The sequence below is a fragment of the Dermacentor silvarum genome, chromosome 6 (genome assembly GCF_013339745.2).
Source record: "Dermacentor silvarum isolate Dsil-2018 chromosome 6, BIME_Dsil_1.4, whole genome shotgun sequence".
Taxonomy (NCBI): domain Eukaryota; kingdom Metazoa; phylum Arthropoda; class Arachnida; order Ixodida; family Ixodidae; genus Dermacentor; species Dermacentor silvarum.
In genome coordinates this window covers 181,962,829-181,981,695 of record NC_051159.1, presented here as the reverse complement: position 1 = coordinate 181,981,695, position 18,867 = coordinate 181,962,829, and the positions used below count along the sequence as shown (strand labels likewise).

General features: G+C 44.4%; 1 protein-coding gene across 1 annotated transcript in view; it reads right to left on the bottom strand.

The window, feature by feature from the left end:
- Positions 1-1,733: 1,733 nt before the first annotated feature.
- Positions 1,734-18,867, bottom strand: part of LOC119456498 (cytoplasmic tRNA 2-thiolation protein 1-like) — a 54,047-nt gene continuing 36,913 nt past the window's right edge. The window contains exons 13-15 of the mRNA XM_037718315.2: positions 16,397-16,484; positions 11,155-11,191; positions 1,734-4,209 (exon numbers count right to left, since the gene is read on the bottom strand). Of these exons, the coding sequence (XP_037574243.1) occupies positions 4,123-4,209; positions 11,155-11,191; positions 16,397-16,484 (212 nt within the window). The 3' untranslated portion in view covers positions 1,734-4,122. The remainder of the gene's footprint in view (positions 4,210-11,154; positions 11,192-16,396; positions 16,485-18,867) is intronic.

Below are 18,867 nucleotides of genomic sequence, written 5' to 3'. Positions count from 1 at the left end.
CATGGGATGGACGTCATTTGAGGGCAGGGAAGCCAGCAGCAAGATAGAAATTGAGGAGCGATTGAGAGAAATGGCAGAAAAGCGGTGGGCAAGGAGAGTTTTCAGTTATTTGTACATGAGGAATGTTGACACAAAATAGAGGAAGCTGACCAGAAAATTGTCAATAAAATATTTGGACTGCAGGAGGGGTGCAAACCTGCAGGAAACAGCGGTTAAGAAAAAGGTTAAAGAAACAGAGAGGGGCCTGTGGAAAACAGGGATGAAGACGAAATCAGCACTGGGAACATACAGAACTTTCAAGCAAGAAATTGCGAAAGGAAATATCTACGATAATTCTAGGGGAAGCTCTTTGTTGTTTGAAGCCAGGACGGGAGTATCGCGGACTAAGATGTACCGAGTCAAGTACCAAGGTATAGACACATTGTGCGGTGCGTGTGGAGAAGAAGAGGAAACGGCTGAAAACCTCATACTTTTCTGTAAAGGGCTTAACCCTACAGTGCAAAGCAACGGGGCTGATTTTGTGAAAGCATTGGGGTTTAGGGAAAGTGAAGGCAAAATAGACTTTAAGCGGGTAGAAATAACCAAACGGAGGTTATCTGATTGGTGGCTAAAATCAAGGCAGGGGTGAAATTTCACCCACCACAAAGTACAAAATATGTTAATAGTCATATGGCTAGGTGGCGTATGCCACCGCCCGATTTAAAGGGTTCAGTCTCATCCATCCATCCAACGTCGGAACCGACGAGGTGGTGCATGAACACACAAGTTTGACCACAACCCCGTTTGCGGACGCTGTCGTGATTTTCAATACCTGCGCGGGAACCGAGGGAGGTGCGAGTGCTCAAAAAGAGGCCATTATAAATGAATTTACGATCCGCGCAAGATGGAAATCGCAACCTTCTTTTGGCAAGATTCATGGCTACGACAGCCAGGAAAGAGGCGTTTTTGTTTAGTCTAGCAATAGGGAGCATTATTTGGCGGATTTTCGATAGTAAGCCGACTTTCTTTTCAACTCGAACAAAGCTCTGCTAAGAGGAGCTTTTTGTCTCACCTGTAGTGCGGCCGTATGCTTACCGGATGTTATGTTTTTTCGGCTCATGCGTTCTTTTCGTGGTCCTTTCGTGGTCCCCTAGAAAACGTATCAAAGGGGTTCTACTGTAGTTAGCCTACCCGACTCGAGGGAACGTAAGTATATCCATGGTGGAGACAAGGATTGGAAGAATGGTGGGGCAAAGAAAAGTAAAGAAAGAATGAACCTGCATTTAACCATACCTTCTATTTTGAATAAGGTAGTTTAGTGTATAAAAAATTTAAATATTAATAGATAAAGGTTAAAGGAATTAATGACCATGGTGGGATGTGCTGCCACCCCTGCCTCATAGAGGATCCTCACATAATCACGGGAAAACCAGCATGCCTAGTCTGCTACAAGGGTTTTGTACTGTGTTTGCATTAGTGCGTGCCGTGAGGGATGCCACAGTGAGCACCATGATTTCAAACAATATACCATTTACCAAAATATTAGTAATATTAAAACATTCCTTTTCGATTTCTCCCATTTTAGTGTGAAGAAAATATGACTAGGAACAGAACTGGTGGTACTTTAAACTGACAAGCACAATTTTACTTTGTCCACTCTCACTGCAAAAACCACTCCAATTCCCTTCCACATTTTAATGACGCTCGTATACTAGTTAGCGTGGTCAAAATACAAAATATAAATATACAAAAAATTAAAATATAAAGAAATTTATTTCATGGGTCAAAGCTCTTTAATACTGTCTGCACAGTTTGTAAGACAGAAACAGATGTACAAGTGGTGTCTTTACTGGCACTTCTGAATCTTCAAGTTGGCTAGTTATCTACAACTGTTATCTGCAAAGCCTTTAACCTACAAAGTGACACAAAGGTTGAAGGACAAATTTATCAGGAAAAATGAAAAATAAATAGAAAATATAGCAGTTCCAATTATACATTGAAAAGTGTGCCAACAGTAGCATTTCAGAACCACTTCATAGATTTTTCCACTTTTGAACACAATATACTAGGCCTCAGGTGCTTTTGAAGCCCGTCAATGAGGGTATATGGTGATAAATTTTGAAATTTTAAACTATACCACAAAGTAAAAATATGCTAGGTACTGAGTGTTTCTATGAGGTGACCTGCAGGCACCGGCCAAATTGCTGCAAAGGCTCGTACACAAATAATTTTCAGTAGGTTTACGGTCACCTTTGAAAAATGTCAACATATGAAGGTCAATTGGATCATATAAATAAAACAATTCCACTGCCAATGTTAATTGCTCCATACATGCGCAGCTTCACACTGCTCTCTGAAAAATAACATCGGGACTATTTCGTAGTCATGCTTTGAAGGCACACTCTAATTGAAATAAAAGACCTAAACACACACAGAGGATATTGTTTGCGATAATTATGTTTAACCTGGTTCCTGTATGGGCCCTTTATCCCCATGTGAACGTTTGTTGCTGTGGTACTTATCTGCAATGCACGGAGTCACGCATACTTTTTTTAGTACTCCTAGTAATGTTTTCTATCAGTACCCTGGGGCTGCATGTCTTAACAATTTGCTTCTTTCAATCCCATTCTTTTGATTTCCTCTATTGCGATGAGTAGTCAATAACAGTGAATATACTAGACATTGCGACATCAATTTGCCAATGACAATAGGTGATGTCCAAGTCCACGCTCGCGCGACGGCTTTCTCTGAATAACAGAACCAAATCTCGAAGGCTATGCATATGCTGGCTGCATACGCCAGAAGCAATTTGGGAGCCGGAAGCGTGTCATACACGCCATGTTTTAGACACCTACTATTGCACTAGGTGGCTGATTGTAGCAAAAATGATGTGCAACATACATTGTGGACAAGCCAGTCACAAGCCACAGTCAGGACAAATCAGCCAACTTCAGCGCACAGTGGCATCTTTGAAATGGCTTGCGAGATGCCTTGAGGCCACTAATGGCTGAATTTATGGACAGTGCATTCTCACAGCCTTAATTTCTGGAGTGTACAACATAGCACTTGCCACAAGTGACCAATAATTACAATCTCTGCTGATGCTGTGAAACACACAGCATGCTACAGTGTTGCAAGAAGTTGGAACTACCCTCAACTCTCAGAACAGATTAATACCAGCTGTGTAGTCCTTTAGAGCATGCCAAAACCTCAGTGCACCAACGTTACTCTTTACAGAAGACACAGCACACTTAAAACTGTAACCCTTAGGAGCGTAATATGTTACATAACAATAATAGTCATTAGCCTTTAGAGCGTTTCATTTCTTTCGTGGATGCGTGTTCACAACTTTCCTGTTAGGAAGACCTTGAGATGTTTAGGCATCCAAGGTGTTGCAGATGGGAAATTACCTGACATGCAGCATTAAGGAAAGAAAATGTGCATGAGAATGATGATTATTATCATGACACATTGCAGTGCAGGCTTAAAAGGGTGCCGAATGAACATCTTTAATGTTTTTTTTTTTCTTTAAATAAAAGTCGTCAACTTCGGAATTCAACAAAATATGCCGGCAAGCCTCAAAGCGCCCTCTATAGTTTATTATAACAGTTTTTCTACAACCAGTTTCGGTTTCATTTCTCAGGAGGTGTATGTGTTGCGACGTCATGACACAGAAGGTGGTCACATGGGAGCAGAATATCGCAACATTCTGGCACTTGCTGCAGCTTGCTCGGTCATCTGCTATGCTGCTTCTTGTTGTGGAGCCAGATGTAGCTGCGTAACAGACGACCAAGCTAGCCAAAGTGAGTGCCAAAATGTTATGTCCTGGTCCCACGGGACCACCACCTATGTCATGACACCTACACCTCCCAAGAAATGAAACCGAAACTGGTAGTAGAAAAGGTGTTATAACAAATTATATAGGGCGCTTTGAGGCTTGCCGGTATATTTTACTGGAAGTCGACGACCTTTACTTAAAGAAAAAATGAAAAATAAAAACATTCCTGTCAGTACCCCTTTAATTCATAAAACAACTATGAGAATGCCCGGCTTATAGAAATAGGTACAGAATAGTCACGAATGGCCAACAATAGAGTCATATTTTTACACAGTAAGAATGTATGGTGACATTTGCGCTTGGGGTCACCACCCTAATGATGATGATGAGGACATGGCTCCAGAAACGTGGGATACCGAGTCTTGCAAATCGAGTGCTTGCAGTTCTGCAAACTGAGAAAAAAAAAAGGTCTTGATTATAACTTTGGCTTTCATGCACTAAATCACAAAGAGAAGATTCAACAAATGCCACAAAAATAAACAATTTAGCACTCATTACTTTTATGATATGACAGCTCAGTATTCATTTTGGCATGGCGCTAACAATAACTTTCTTAGTTATGTTATCACAGCTTTCTGCAGCATGCAAACATCAAATAATCATTACGGCAGGAATAGCACAACAATTAGACAAAATAGACACGAATGTAATATTGTTTTTCTTTTTCAGCTGCAGTGATTTACATACCTTTTGTTTATCACTGACATTATGTTACATGCTCTCTGGCAGAAGTGTAGTTTCTGTTTCAATAGGCAATCAAGCTAACCACCCAAATAGCCTCAATGAGCCTCAAGTCCCACATAAAGGGACACAAAATAGAAACACTAAGCCAGGTCAGACTAATAAAGTATTCTTTCAGAACTCCATATTGTCCAGCTGACCGAACAGTGCTTATGCAAGAATTTGACACTTGCTTTGCAACCTGCCTGCTCTCCCTCGAAACAGTGTTCGCTCAATGTATGTCGGTTGCTGATGACGTCATCGCAGATCTCGCTGCGCGAATCTCTGTCATTGAGATACAGTTGAACCGTCAGCCTCATGTGTTGCCCTCAGCCGCCCATGGCGTTTCCCCTTCAACTCAGCCTCAATTTCTTGGAGCGCAAGTTAATCCACCTACCTTTGATGGCACTTCATCGTGGGTAGCATTTCGCGTGCAATTCGAACACGTTGCTGCTCTTAATGCCTGGACAGTTGGAGACAAGGCTTAGGTACTTGTGGAACAACTCTGCGGCGCCGCGGCTGAATACCTCGAATACATCCCGCCAATCACCCGTTCCAACTATGAAGCTTTGATCTCGACACTCGAAACCAGATTTGGCGACCACCACCTTCATCAGCTCTACCTCACACAGCTGAAACACGTCCGTCCAGGCCAACGTGACCTTCAAGGGCTCGCCGCTTACGTTGACAGCCTTTTGATAAAGGCCCTGTCAGGTTGCCCTAGTATTACCATGGACCTTATTGCCGCTAACGCCTTTGTTGACGCCATCGCTGACAGCCACATCCAGCGGTTTGTACGACTTGCCCACCCGACAAATGTGTGATCAGCTCTTGCCATTAACGTTGAGGTGGAGACAGAAGAATGGTCGCAATCTGCTGACCGCACCGCTGATCGCCAAGCTGCTGATCGCTGACTGAATGCGGTAACAAAAAAGGACCTGTACCCACTCCCACATATTGATGAAGCAATAGACTGCCTTCATTCCGCCTCTTACTTTTCCTCAGTAGACTTACGATCCGGCTACTGGCAAATTCCGCTGCATCCTGAAGACAAGGAAAAGACTGCCTTTGTAACCTCTGACGGGCTCTTTGAATTTAATGTAATGGCATTTGGACTGTGCAATGCTCCAGCAACTTTTGAGAGATTTATGGACAATATTCAGTGCGGCTTGAAGTGGAACATCTGCATGTACTACCTCGACGACATTGTAATCTTTGGCCGCACCTTCAACAACCACAACTTGCGTCTGAATATTGTCTTGAACTGCATCAGAAACGCTGGCCTAGTTTTAAACTCAAAGAAATGCCACTTCAGAGACCGCCAAACCCTTGTGCTTGGGCACCTTGTCGATAAGGACGGCATCCGCCCGGATCCCCAGAAGACAGCAGCCGTTGTGAAGCGTGTAGTGCATCACGCTCTGTCAAGGAGCTCCGTAGTTTGTTCACGTCAAGACAACTGGATTGACTCACCCGGCGGGCTTCGTCTGCGACAAGATGAATGTTGCACGTATGCGTGAGTGAGAAGAATGATGACCGGTGAACGTGCTTGCGATCCCGAGTTGGAAAAGAAGAGGACAACACTGAGTTGATCAACCAGCTGGCCGCTCTTGCGCTCACCTTCGCGACCTAAAATAAACAACCCCCCTTCATCCGTAAGGGTGATAAACGGTCTCCTACGCACGTAACAATATAGACAAGCCTTCATGAAACCGGCGTCAATGGCCTGACATATGGCTCCTCCTGGACAGCTCCATCAGGTTTCGCCAGTTCTCAGGTGCTACCAATGCAGTGACGCCAGACATTTTGCTCGGGACTGCCCACGAGTGCTCGAGCCTTCGAAAAATTTGGCTACCACTCCGGAATTTCCCTCAGAAAACTACAATGCAGGCCTTCGAGGGCATGACCCCGCATAATGTCTGAAGCCCCTCTCCTTTCACTAGGCCCCTTCTGAACAGAGATGCCAGCTATGCCGGTGAAGTTTGGGATCCGCATCAGCAGGTTGAAGCACTTGTGGACACAGGAGCGGCCTGCGGCTTCCTTGCGTTTTGCTTGGGAGAGTTTCGTTGAAGCCTGTTCCAGTCGACCAACCCCACCTCATCCTAGCTGATGGGACCGCTCTACAAAGCCTCCGCGAAATTGGGTGTGTACGCACTCAGGAAAACAGCTAAACAGCGGTTCCTTGTCGTCCGAAACCTGTGTGTGCCAGTGATTTTGGGATGTGATTGGTGCACCACGTTTAGGGCCTGTCTGGAGTTTAGCGAAGCTGATTGCGCCACTGAGCTCTCCTCTTCCTCTTTGACACCGTCTCCTGCCGTCCCCAAAGCCTCAAATAAAGCTCACTGTTTGTTGTCGTACGTGCAAGTGCATCAGTTTATTTCCAGGCTATGCTGGCTTCCAGGCTATGCTGGCTAACAAGTGCCATCCGTTCAAAACTTAGCGACGAAATTTTCTTCACAATTCGGCATTTTAACGAGGCTACGCGCGTCAAGCTTGCCGGACTTGTGCGCTAAACGAAATAAGGTGGCACAACCTCAAGCTCGAAAATTCACACCATTTTTATAACCTGTGACTACGACAACCACAATTACGATACCTTTTGCATCTGCTGCCTGGGTGTCTGTGCGCTGTGGGGTAGCATCAATGTTCAACGCAGAGATTCTCGTGGAAAGCGCGGTTTGTTCCCAACCTGGAGGAGAATTTACAATGCCACATGCCCTGCTTCACTCTTCAGGAAACACCTTTGCTGTACTTGTCTTCAATCTTTCAGACAGCGACCTGCGCTTGCCTCCAGACACCATTCTTGGAACCTGTACCTACCTAGAAGAACCGCTTGTCGTAGCACTAGTGCAGCCTGCAGCACCTTCGGCGCCAACTAATCCCTTCTTAGACTGGAACGAATTCAACTTCGGTGCCGACTTAACTCTGTCACAGAAGTCCGAGATTCAAGCGCTGCTATGAAAGAAAATACCATAACTGTGTGGCCATATCGCCGAACGAACTCAGTCACACTTCTGTTCTTTGGCACAGGGTCGATACCGGCTCTCAAGTTCCTGTACGGTACCACCCGCGTCGATTGCCAGTCGCATAGAAATTGCCAGTCAAGTGGACGACATGCTTAAGCGGGGTGTTATATGCCGCTTGTTTAGTCCGTGGTCGTCCCCTGTAGTACTCATGAAGGATGGCACGACCCGCTTCTGTGTTGACTATCGACGCCTGAACAGTGTGACAAAACCTAACATATATCCGCTGCTTCGTCTTGATGACGCCCTTGACCTCTTGCACGGGGTCTGTTTTTTTTCACCACGCTAGATCTTCTTTCTGGTTATTGGCAAACAGAACTAGAGCCAAATGACGCAGAAAAAAACTGCCTTTATAACGCCTGACGGACTGTACCAGTTTAACCACCCGCTATTTGGTCTCTCCAGTGCTCCTGCTACATTTCAGCGACTAATGGACCGCGTACTTGGACATCTGAAATGGAAAATGGCTTTGGTCTATTTGGACGACATTATTGCCTATGCCCCTAGTTTTCCAGAACACCTCAGATGCTCGGAAATGGTCTCACGGGCTCTCCAAGACGCTCACCTCTGCATTAAACCGTCAAAGTGCTTCTTCGGTTTCTCCGAAGTCACCTACTTGGGTCACGTGGTCAATGCTAAAGGCATCAGCACTGATCCTATAAAGCTCCAAGCCATTGTCTGTATTCGACTTCCCACCACGGCAAAGCAGCTTAAAAGTTTTTTGGGATTTGCTTCCTATTTCCGCCGCTTTATCCCTGACTTTACTTCTTGCCCTGCACTTCTCAACCAGCTGCTAAAGAAAGATGCCTGCTGGAAATGGGGTCTTGCCCAAGACGGTGCCTTCCGTGACACCACTGATGCTTGCACACTACGACGAGAATGCACAGACTGTGCTTCACATCGACATGAGCGGTCTCCGCCTCGGTGCTGTCCTTCTACAACTCAGCTCGGATGAGCAGGAGAGGCCGGTAACTTATGCTAGCCGCCGACTCAGTGAACCGGAGAGCCGGTACCATGCCTCAGAACTTGAGTGCTTGGCGGTAGTTTAGGCGGTTGAAAAGTTTCACCCGTACCTTTATGGTAAAAGGTTCACTGTGGTTACCGACGTCGCCCTTCACTGGCTGTAAACAAAAAAAAGACCACAACACTAAGTTCGCCAGGTGGGCTTGAGTCTCAAGTTGCAAGACTGTAACTTTGTCATAATGCATCGCAGCGGCACTAGACACCAAGACGCCGACTACCTCTCTTGTAACCTGGCAACCCCTCACCAGCCCTGGCAGTGCTTGATTTACGCACAGCACAGCTACAAGACACAAAAATTGTTGACATCATCCGACGACTGTCCGGTGAAGTATGCACTCCCCAGCGTCATCGTGAAGGCCTTCTAGTCTCGTAGGTCGTTCGAGATGGCATCCTTTGTCACCAGCAACAAAATGAGTCGTACCTGCCCGTCGTGCTGGTGGCCATGCGGCAATCGGTGCTGTTTATGTATCACGACGCTCCAAATGCCAGTCACCTCGAGCTCCACAAGACGCTGGCACACATCAAGGAAAGATTTTGGTGGCCAGGCGTGCACACTGATGTCTTCCACTACGTTTCGTCGTGCACGGTCTGTCAAGCACAAAAAACTGTAACAAATCCATCACCGGTCCCCATGCAACCAATCCCTCCTCCTGAAACTCCCTTTGACGTCGTGGGACTCAATCACTTGGGACCGTTTCCACGTACGTCGCGCAGCAACAAGTTCCTAATCGTGGCCACGGACTACCTCACAAAGTTGACCGAAGTCAAACCCTTCCCTGACTCTTCAGTACAGCACGTCCGTTTGAGTGCGTCGTTTTTCGCTACGGCATGCCACGCTTGCTCATCACCGACCGCAGCACGTATTTCATGTCGTGCGCATTTAAAAACCTATTAAATGGCCATGAAATTCGTCATGGTGCAGCCACCGCTCAGCATCCCCAAACAAACGGACTGGGGAGCATACAAACCGCACCATAAAGGACATCTTGTCGTCATATGTGAGTTCAAATCATAACGACTTGGACGAATACGTCGCCACCGCAGTGTTCACACTGCATACGTCCCAGCAGGTGATCACACAAGAATCACCATTCAAGCTCATCCATGGAATCATGCTGAGGCATCCAAAATAAAGTTTCTTTGGTTGTGACGCAGTGCTGCACCACCGTCCTCCTGGTACCAGCGCTTATGAACTTCTTCGAAAGACTTGCTTCAGAGCTCGGCTGGCCATAGCACATCACCAGGAAATACTGGGTTCATCTTCCCAGCAAAGCACCTCCCCTTCTTTTCAACCAGGAGACCTACTACTGGTTTAACACGTCCAGCATGTACCGCAATGCTGCCAGAAGTTTTTGCCCCGGTTCGCCGGTCCATTTCGTGTAGTAAAGGCTCTAGGCCCTGTTACCTTCCGTCTGGTGGCTATTCCCGAACTTGGCGCCAAAAGACGAAACCGTGTTTTCCCCGCCCATGCTAGCGAACTGAAACTCTACATCCCTCATGGTTTCGACATTGACTTCTCTTTGCCTCGAACCTCAGACTCTATGGGAGAGGGGGTGGTGAATGTAGCAGGTCCAGTGGCACGTTTTGAAAAGGACGAACTGACTGGCACGTGAGATCCAGACTAGAGAAAGAGGACGGAAAAGGTTAGAACATCAGATGATCATGTCGTTCGGCTGAGAGCGTCGTGCCGGGACGTGCTTTTCGACGTTACAATGTTAATTAATTTTGTGGTAAGAAGTTCATTACTAGAACAGAATTAATGTCAGGCTTATTATCATTTAAATTTTGCCAGCACCGGTGTGTCAGTGTGACATCGTAAATTTCAAAGTACATTTTCACATTTGGGCCATTGTGGCACAGTAAAAATTCTCAAAAGTCTTTGGCTTCTTAAGGAATACAATGTGGTTCATCTTTACCTATAAAAAGATAACTAGCCCTGACTAGACACGTCAAAATTCACATCAGAGTGGGATGGTGTGGGAAAATTAAAGAGTTGCCGCTAACTGCCTTTCGTCCATACGTGTTTTTAGGCTTGCCAAGCCTCCTTTCACAGTAAGAGTGGCACTTTCGGTATTGAAGAAGCATAAGCGACTAACGCATCTCAAATTCTCTGTGGTGCCCCTTTAACCTGTTACCCCACGACCACCTTCAGAAACACGGCGACTGCTGGAGAATTGAGGCAGTGCTGTGTTTGCACCTAGAGTGAGCATATGAATTTGTCACCCATATCTCGGGAAGATATAAAATTTTTTTCTGTTCATATCTGGCTGCACTCATGCCAGGCAAAAGTCGTTAGAAAAATCGCCGTCCAGCGTCACCTGCTTCATGTGCTCAAACAACTAGTACCATACTCATAAAATCTCTTTAACAAATCAAATTTTGCTGCTATACATTGTTGCTTTTTGAGTGCCATTCTTTCTCAGACTCATTCCTCCAATCTTACCTTAGTTCCCTACAATAGACCCAATGCCCTTGAGACTACTTTATTCAAGCATATCGTGTCTGATATTTTTTTTCTCTCTAATAAACTGGTCTTTCCTGGTACATAAATTTCAAATATTCATTTTAGCTCACCTTTGCCTTGTCCTTAGAGCTTTTACCCACCCCCAATCTGGAAGGAAGTAGTGGAGAATAAATTATCATAAACATATGTACATCAACAGTGGGTGAGTACAGGAACTACTAAGCTGGGAGCCACCGTCTCAGCAAACACTTTGCCCTGATGAAGACAAGTCTCCTTGTCAGTATGTTGGCTCTGGACCGACACTTTTCTTGTTTGTGACTGTTAATAAATTTAGGACTCCATCCCACCGTAAGTTTTTCTGTCTTGTTTGAATGTAATAGTCAGATAACAAAATATACAAAGTACTATCACATCATCAAGAGTTAGGGAACAGGAGGAGGAAATTAGTTTTTTATTCATGCTGCAGTCGTGGAGATCGTAGGAATGATAAAATTATAGAAATTTCTGGGCCATCATGCTTTTCGAAAAGCATAAGCTTATTTTTAAGAAGCTTCGAATCATGAAAATTCGCAAGAACCGTTTTGCGCAGCACTGAGTTAAAATCGAAAAACACATTCTATGGTAAATGAAGCACAATTGCTGTTGGACGGTCGTAAGTCCCGCTTCAGGATCCCCGAGTGCATGCATGCTAGCTGAGCTTGGATGGAGAATTTTTCATTGATTATTTTTTAAACAAGCAGCAAAACGCTATCAGCAATGACCAAACAAGGGGTCTCTGTGGAGGAAATGTTTTAACAAGGGGACTTGCCGATCACTTCGAGTTTCCATCTTCCTGCGTACGTCTGTATAGTTCAGAAAAAAGTTCCTTTACTTGCTTTGTTAAATTTTCAATATACGCCCCTCTCTTTCACTTATAGTAATAATCATTACCTGCCTTCAGTATGTTCCATGTCTAGTTGGATCTTGCCTTACCCAAACATAAACCCTGGGTGACTACTGGTCTGGCGCAACCAACTAGTTAATAATAAAAATTCAACTAGTTAATAATAAAAATAACATTTGCAAGAAACTGAAAAACTAAACACACAATGCACATTTAGAGGCTAGATATAAAAACTACAGTAATACTCTTAATAGGCTACGTTATATTTCTAAACAAAACTTATTTCACTCAAAGATCAGGCAAACTAACGGAAACTCCGGTGTCGTACGGAAAATTATAAAGTTCGGTCTCGCTAACAACAACAACACTCAAATATTAAATGTATTGGGATTATGCATCGACAATACAACAACTACAAATCCCGTCAATATTTGCGACGTCTTTAACAAACACTTTGAAGACACGGCTGCCTCTCTGCATTCATCAAACATGTGTACAAACTTCATCTCATGGCACTGCCATCACAAAAATGCACATTCCTGTTTTTTATAACTTCTAGTTCAAGAAGTTTTAACAAGTTCATTCAGTCACTAAAGAACACAGCTCTACTGGAGAACATGTAATTTCAGTGTCTTTTCTAAAAAGAAGATAATTTCTGTTAAGCAAGCTGCTTTCGCTTATAATTATTGATATCTTTGAAAGTGTCACACTTGCATCAAAGCTCAAGGTATCCAAAATTGTTCTGTAAGTATTTAAAAAAGGAGAAAAAATTATGTTAAACAATTATTGTGCCATCACGATAGCGTCACCTTTTGTAAAAGTTACTGAAGTGCGGCACTATGTCATACACCCTCTTAACCCTGATATGTTATGCATAAAGAATTGAGTGTAGCAGCTAGTTTGCTTCGTGGTTAGGACGCAGCTGAAGACTACTGGATTGGCTAGGCTGGTGATATGCTGGTGATGTATCAAAACAAAAACAAAGTTTTTACTGCTCCTGTCAGTGGCCAGATATCACAGGGTTGTGCAGCGAGTCCAAATTATCGAACAGCACTCTGTAAGGCATCCAAAATTTTTGTTGTCCTATTTTGGTCGTTTATGGGGCAAGTGGTGTTGCTGAGAAGCTGTTCAGATCTGTACATACTATGGATTAAAAATCTGTCGAACTTTTGCCTGTCTTAGTCACACCTTTTTAAGGATTGATTTTTGATACAATACAAATGTCACAAAAGATATAGTTGTCATTCCACGCCAACTGTCCCAACTGTGGCGCTTGAGAAAAATAATTTCTCTCAAAAAGCTACTAAATAAATTACATGTATACAGTGGAATCTCGTTGATGCGATCTTTATGGAAACTGGGAAATAAAGCGTATCAACCAACATATTATCCAACCAAATTGTATTATCGGAAAAGAAAAAAAAAACTTATCATCTGGAAAAACGTATTACGCAGAATCGTATCTACGAGGTTCCACTGTATAATCATTACTTGCACAGTATTTTCCCAAAATATTCTGAGCGGAAAAAATTTTTGGGGCCCGTGAGGGCCATTTGAACTTCACAAAATGGCGTAAAATCAGGTGCAAAAAACTAATTCGCCAAAAATCGACCGTACTGTGCATTCTTTCAAAATTTGTGTTTTGGCATTGTCTGAACATTGTCCTTTCATTATAAGGTAGTTTCACAAAATAACTTTGTTTTTTCCTCCTTAGCACAGAGGTGAAAATGCGGAAACTACTATAGTGTTTTTGGGAAAATTCTCACAAAAAAACGGTCAGGGAAGAAAACCCGAAATTACTTTTATAGAACTTTCCCTAAATCGTACTATCTTCTAAACCTTTATTTTCGCCTATGTGTTGTGCACAGGCTCTAAAATAAAAATCTGAACTAGGCAAAAACGCTATTTTGGTCTATGTTTAGACGCTGGTAACACACTAAGGTGGTCCATGAAAAAATAAGCAGAAAAGTGGATATAATTGAGAAGCATAACAACTTTCGCCTTGGAAATTTTAATCATAGTAGTAATTTGCATTTTCATTGAGAAAAAAACTTTTGAATTGGAGTCCCACCAATGCGTTATTTTGGTTCGCGCTTCGACTTTACCTGATAGCATGTTGGCGGGAAATACAAACCAGGGTGGTGCAGATGGCGGTCTGTGCTGTGAGGAATAAAAGCCGAGATCACCAGGAGTGTGTAAGAATTTGAATCTTGAAGGTATAGACGAGAGTGGCGATATGGGCTTGTTGGTCTGTCATAAGGTATAGTACTTGCTTATGGTAGATCGACACTGTGTACTTCCATGCTACTGGAAGTATACATATGCGGATGCCTGAGCGTGAAGTGATAGAGCGGGCGACAAATCGCTTTCATGAGCGTGAACTAGAAGCACCACTTGAAGGACACACGTTCAGACACCATGAAACCAGTGAAAGCAGACCAATAGTTTGGTAAATACTCGTGATAGGGAGCTTTGTTGAGCATATTTAACTTGTTCTGTGATGTCTCTACTATTCTTCCAGCTACTTTGGGCCAGATATACAGTAGTCGGCAAAGTATTTGTTGGGACACACACCACAGAGCGTTTGTGAAGTCACGCCTCAGGGAACCATTTTTTCAGGCTACTTGTATTGTATGGCCTCCTGCACAGCTTGAGTTAAATCCGCCTTTCTTTAGTTGGTCACTTTACGTTTCGCAAACGTGAACTTCATCTGTTGGAGAGTAGGATGTCATTCTGACGAGAAGCGTGGAGCTCGATGTCGACTTGAATTGGTGATACGGTACTTTGATGTCAACGATGAAATGCTGGTACTTCATTCTGATACTGGCGCGTTTGTTTCACACAAATGGGTTTCATAAACCTAGCTGAGAGTCCTGCTCTTTTTTTTTTTTTTCAGCGGTACTTCTTGGCACCAAGATGGTCAGGACCATCTGGGTGTGAAATGAATGCACCGCATTTTCAGTTTGGTGCTAAGGAGTAAAAAACAAAGCTACTTTGTGAAACTGTTTCATAATGAAAGAACAATGTTCAGACAACGCAAAAACAGAAATTTTGAAAGAATGTGCAAAACGATTGATTTTTTGTGATTTTCTTGCACCTAGTTTTCCACCATTTCGTGAAATTCAAATGGCCCTCAAGTGCTCAAAATGTTCTTTCTGCACAAAATATTTTGGGAAAATGCTGTGCAAGTAATGCTTATCTACGTGTAATTTTTTTCTTTCTTGTTTTCTTTTTCTTTTTTTTGAGAGAAATGATTTTTCTCGAACGCCACGGTTGGGACAGTTGGCGTGGAATGACCCATATTTCAGATCCTGCCTCTATCCGAAAAAATCCTTTCGAGCTTACTTCTATGGTTCCATTCACAGACAACTGCAAACATTTTGGTACTGATTTATGAAAGTTTTTTTTTTTTTTTGCATTACCGAAAAACAAAACCAACCAATTCACCAGCTATTCCATTTAAGTGGCAATTCCATTTAAGTGATTTTGATTTACAAGTATTTTACTGTGCATTCTGACATTTATGCACATTCACATCTGATCAACTTTCCATGTGGTCTATGATGCCCAGCCTTCATGCTGATCTACACCTCGGCAACAACAAGAGCAACTCAAAAGCTATCACTGTATCACTTAGCACAAGGTAGCACTACAATCAACATCAACTGGTTTTTAAGCATTTTCCCTGAATACTTTCAACAAATGTATTCATCTCCTATGAAATGCACAGGTAAGCTTTTTTTTCTAACAACATGATAGACGAAGAACACTGCATTTGCTGCGGCTTTGTTAATGGCCAAATTTGGCACCAAGACCGTATTTCTTGGTCTGCATCATTTAATTAAACAATGGGAGTCTTTGCTTGTGTGATTTGTCCCCCCCGCCAAAAGAAAAGCAACCCCTGTACGTGCACGATGTCATCAGATTAGCTAGCTGTAGAACCAGTAGAACCAGTACATACTGGTTCTGCCACCTGTCAGTGATTAAATGTCCAGAAAGGCCAGGCAAACAATGCCAAATGTTTCAATTAACGATCCAGACTGTAAAATTCAATCTTTCTCTATGATCTCAGCAAAAATAAAGCAGAGGAAAGCACGAAATTATTTAAATTTGTCAGACTAAGGACTTAGCCCAATGCATGAAAAAGTAATGTACACCTTTTTTTTTTTTTTTAATGTGCATTTTTTCCATAGACAGAGAAGAAAACAGGCTCTATTGCAGAATCCCTGGTTTGTTTACTTTTGCTCAGGGTAGTACATACATAGACTATTTGTAATTTTAAGAAGCCAGATTTTCAAATAGGTTTTATATTAGCTACTCTGTTTGTTTATACTTCTCTTGGCTACTTCTAGAAAAACAGGGCTGCTTATTTCTTACATTGCCCAAATTAAGCTTGTCACCCCGATATGCCCTCCCAGGTAGGTCATGACTGCAATGAAGCCAGGTGAGCAAATGTCATGGGTACCCACCTGGGCACACCTCGGTTGAGTCCCTCGAGGAGCACACAGGCCTTGCAGAACTGCTGGCTGGAGATATACCCACAACGACTGCATGTTCCTGCACATGTACACACATGCATCTAACACTTAGCAGCATTGCCCTCAAGCAGTGTTGCTTACTTTAATGCAATTAGAATTTTCTAGGAGCTTCACCTAGTTTATGTTACGCCTGTATGTCTGTGTGTCTGTGTGTGTGTGTGTCTGTCCATGCCTAACTTCTCTCCTGCCAACTTGAGTTACTGGGTAGTCCATGGCCAGATGGGTAGAGCAATGGGCTTAGGCAATAGGGTTCCAAACCAACTGTTAGACCAACTAGGGTCACTGGGTATGTGCCACTCACTATGTGCTGCTCTTCAAAAAATTGCCAGCCCTTCAGCTGCCGAGAAAATGGGGGTAAGAGAAGCTTGTCGTGTGCGTACCTGACCTACTAATTTCTCGTAGTTACGAGGCGTGCACTACCGTTGTCGGGTTCCTGGAGGGCAAGACTACGCTGTCGCAGGTATTCCGCTTCGTTTGCCCTAAACTCAGGGTCGGCGGCTCTTCGCTGACGTTTCGCCTAGGCTTCAGAATCTGCACATCGACGACAAGCCCTTTCCCGAGCGAGTTCGCGGCGCCGTTGCTCTGACGCAGCCTGCTCGTTGGCGGAATGCACCACGCGCAGCCTTCCGATCCGGTCGCCGAGACTGACAAGCCCGGCTGAGCGCGCGCCAACCCTCTCTCCTACCCTTTCCCTCCCCGCGACACACCAAACGGTCGCGCACATCACGTGATCCAGCGCCAGCTCGTTTTCCCCGCACTTGCTCTACTCTGGGAGCAGCCAGGTATTTTAGTGTGACACCACCACCACGTTCTGGCGGTGCCCCGCGTTACACAACGGCGCCGATGTCACGTCGTCCAAATAGGAGGCTGCCTTAAGCAGCCCCGATCTTGAAGCACAGCTATGGGCTGTCCATCGGGCCCGCGACGCAGCAGAGAGGCTCGGCCTTTCTGTACCGACGCGGGAGCGGCCCGCTACATGCTGAGGCGCGTTCCAAGGGACCGTAATAAAGTTTTATCATACCATACCATACCACCACCACCACCACCACCCGTCGACACTTGTGAGGCAATACAAGCTTCGCTTGAACAGTGAACCCCTTTGATGCCAAATGGTATCACAGGGTATGTGTAGCTCTTCAATGAACCTCTTTGACACCAATTTGGCTATGTGCCACTTACTATGTACCGCGCTACAATGTACCCCTACAAGTTTCTGTGGTGCTGGGTGGTATCAAACCAGTATCATATGGTGGTTCAGATGGTGGTTTTGGCACGTAAAACTCCATAATTTCCTCTTATTCCTCTTTCGTGCTTCTGAAAGAACACTTGATGCGATCTAGCGCCGCTGCCGCGATGCCTGCGCATGGCTTCTCAAATGCATGGCACGTTGGTGCGAGCAAACGCTGAGAAATGCATCATGAGGCAACCGGGCTCCTCTCTCTCTCATCTTTCTGGACACGCTGCTCCATCTAGTGGCGCATATCCATCTAAGTCTTGTTTCCTTACTTGCCGCACACTCAGTGGCACATATTCAGTGACTTAAGTTAGTGAGAGGTTCATTGAAGAGCAGCGCATACCCAGTGAATTCGTGGCACAACTTGCTAAAGTGTTGTCGCGAAAGGTGTCCATTGAAAAGTGCCCATAACCACTGCATTTGTGGCACAGCCTGCCAAAGCATTGGGTTGCTATTCTTCAACCTTGTGACGTGTGTTCAATTTTTCTCAGCATCCCAGAGAAAGGGATCTTTTTCATCATCTTAGAGCAGCACATTCCCAGTGGCACATACCTAGCTACCCAAGTCAAAAACATTAACTGAAGAGCAGCCACACCTATTGGCACATACCCAGTGGCCCAAGTTGGCATCAAAGAGATTCACTGAATACAAGCACAGACCGAGTGACACATACTCAGTGCTCCAAGTCGGCGTCAAAGAGTTTCTTCGAAAAGCGGTACCTACCCAGTCCCGCATCTACAGTGACCCATGTCGGCGTGAAAGAGCTTTGTCGAAGAGCGGCACGTATGCACACATTGCCACATACTCGGTGACCCAAGCTGGTCCAACAGTTTGTTTCGAACACTGTTCCCGCAGCACAGCAACCCGATGTGCTGACCACTGACTTTGACTACTGACTACCCAGTGACCCAGGTAGGCAGGAAAATGGTTAGATACAAACATAGAGAGTTGTCCCCCGGAAAGTGCATGAAGTAGCCTAAAATGCGAATGCATTAAAATCTAGGAAAATCTAGGGATTTTTTAGTCAAGTTAGGGGAAAATTGGCTTTGGAGGTTGGCAGCACTGATACCCAGTGAGCCCAGTTGCATCAAACAGGTTCATTAAGACATACCCAGTGTTACATACCCAGTGAACCAAGTTGATCTGACAGTAGGTTTTGAATCCGGTT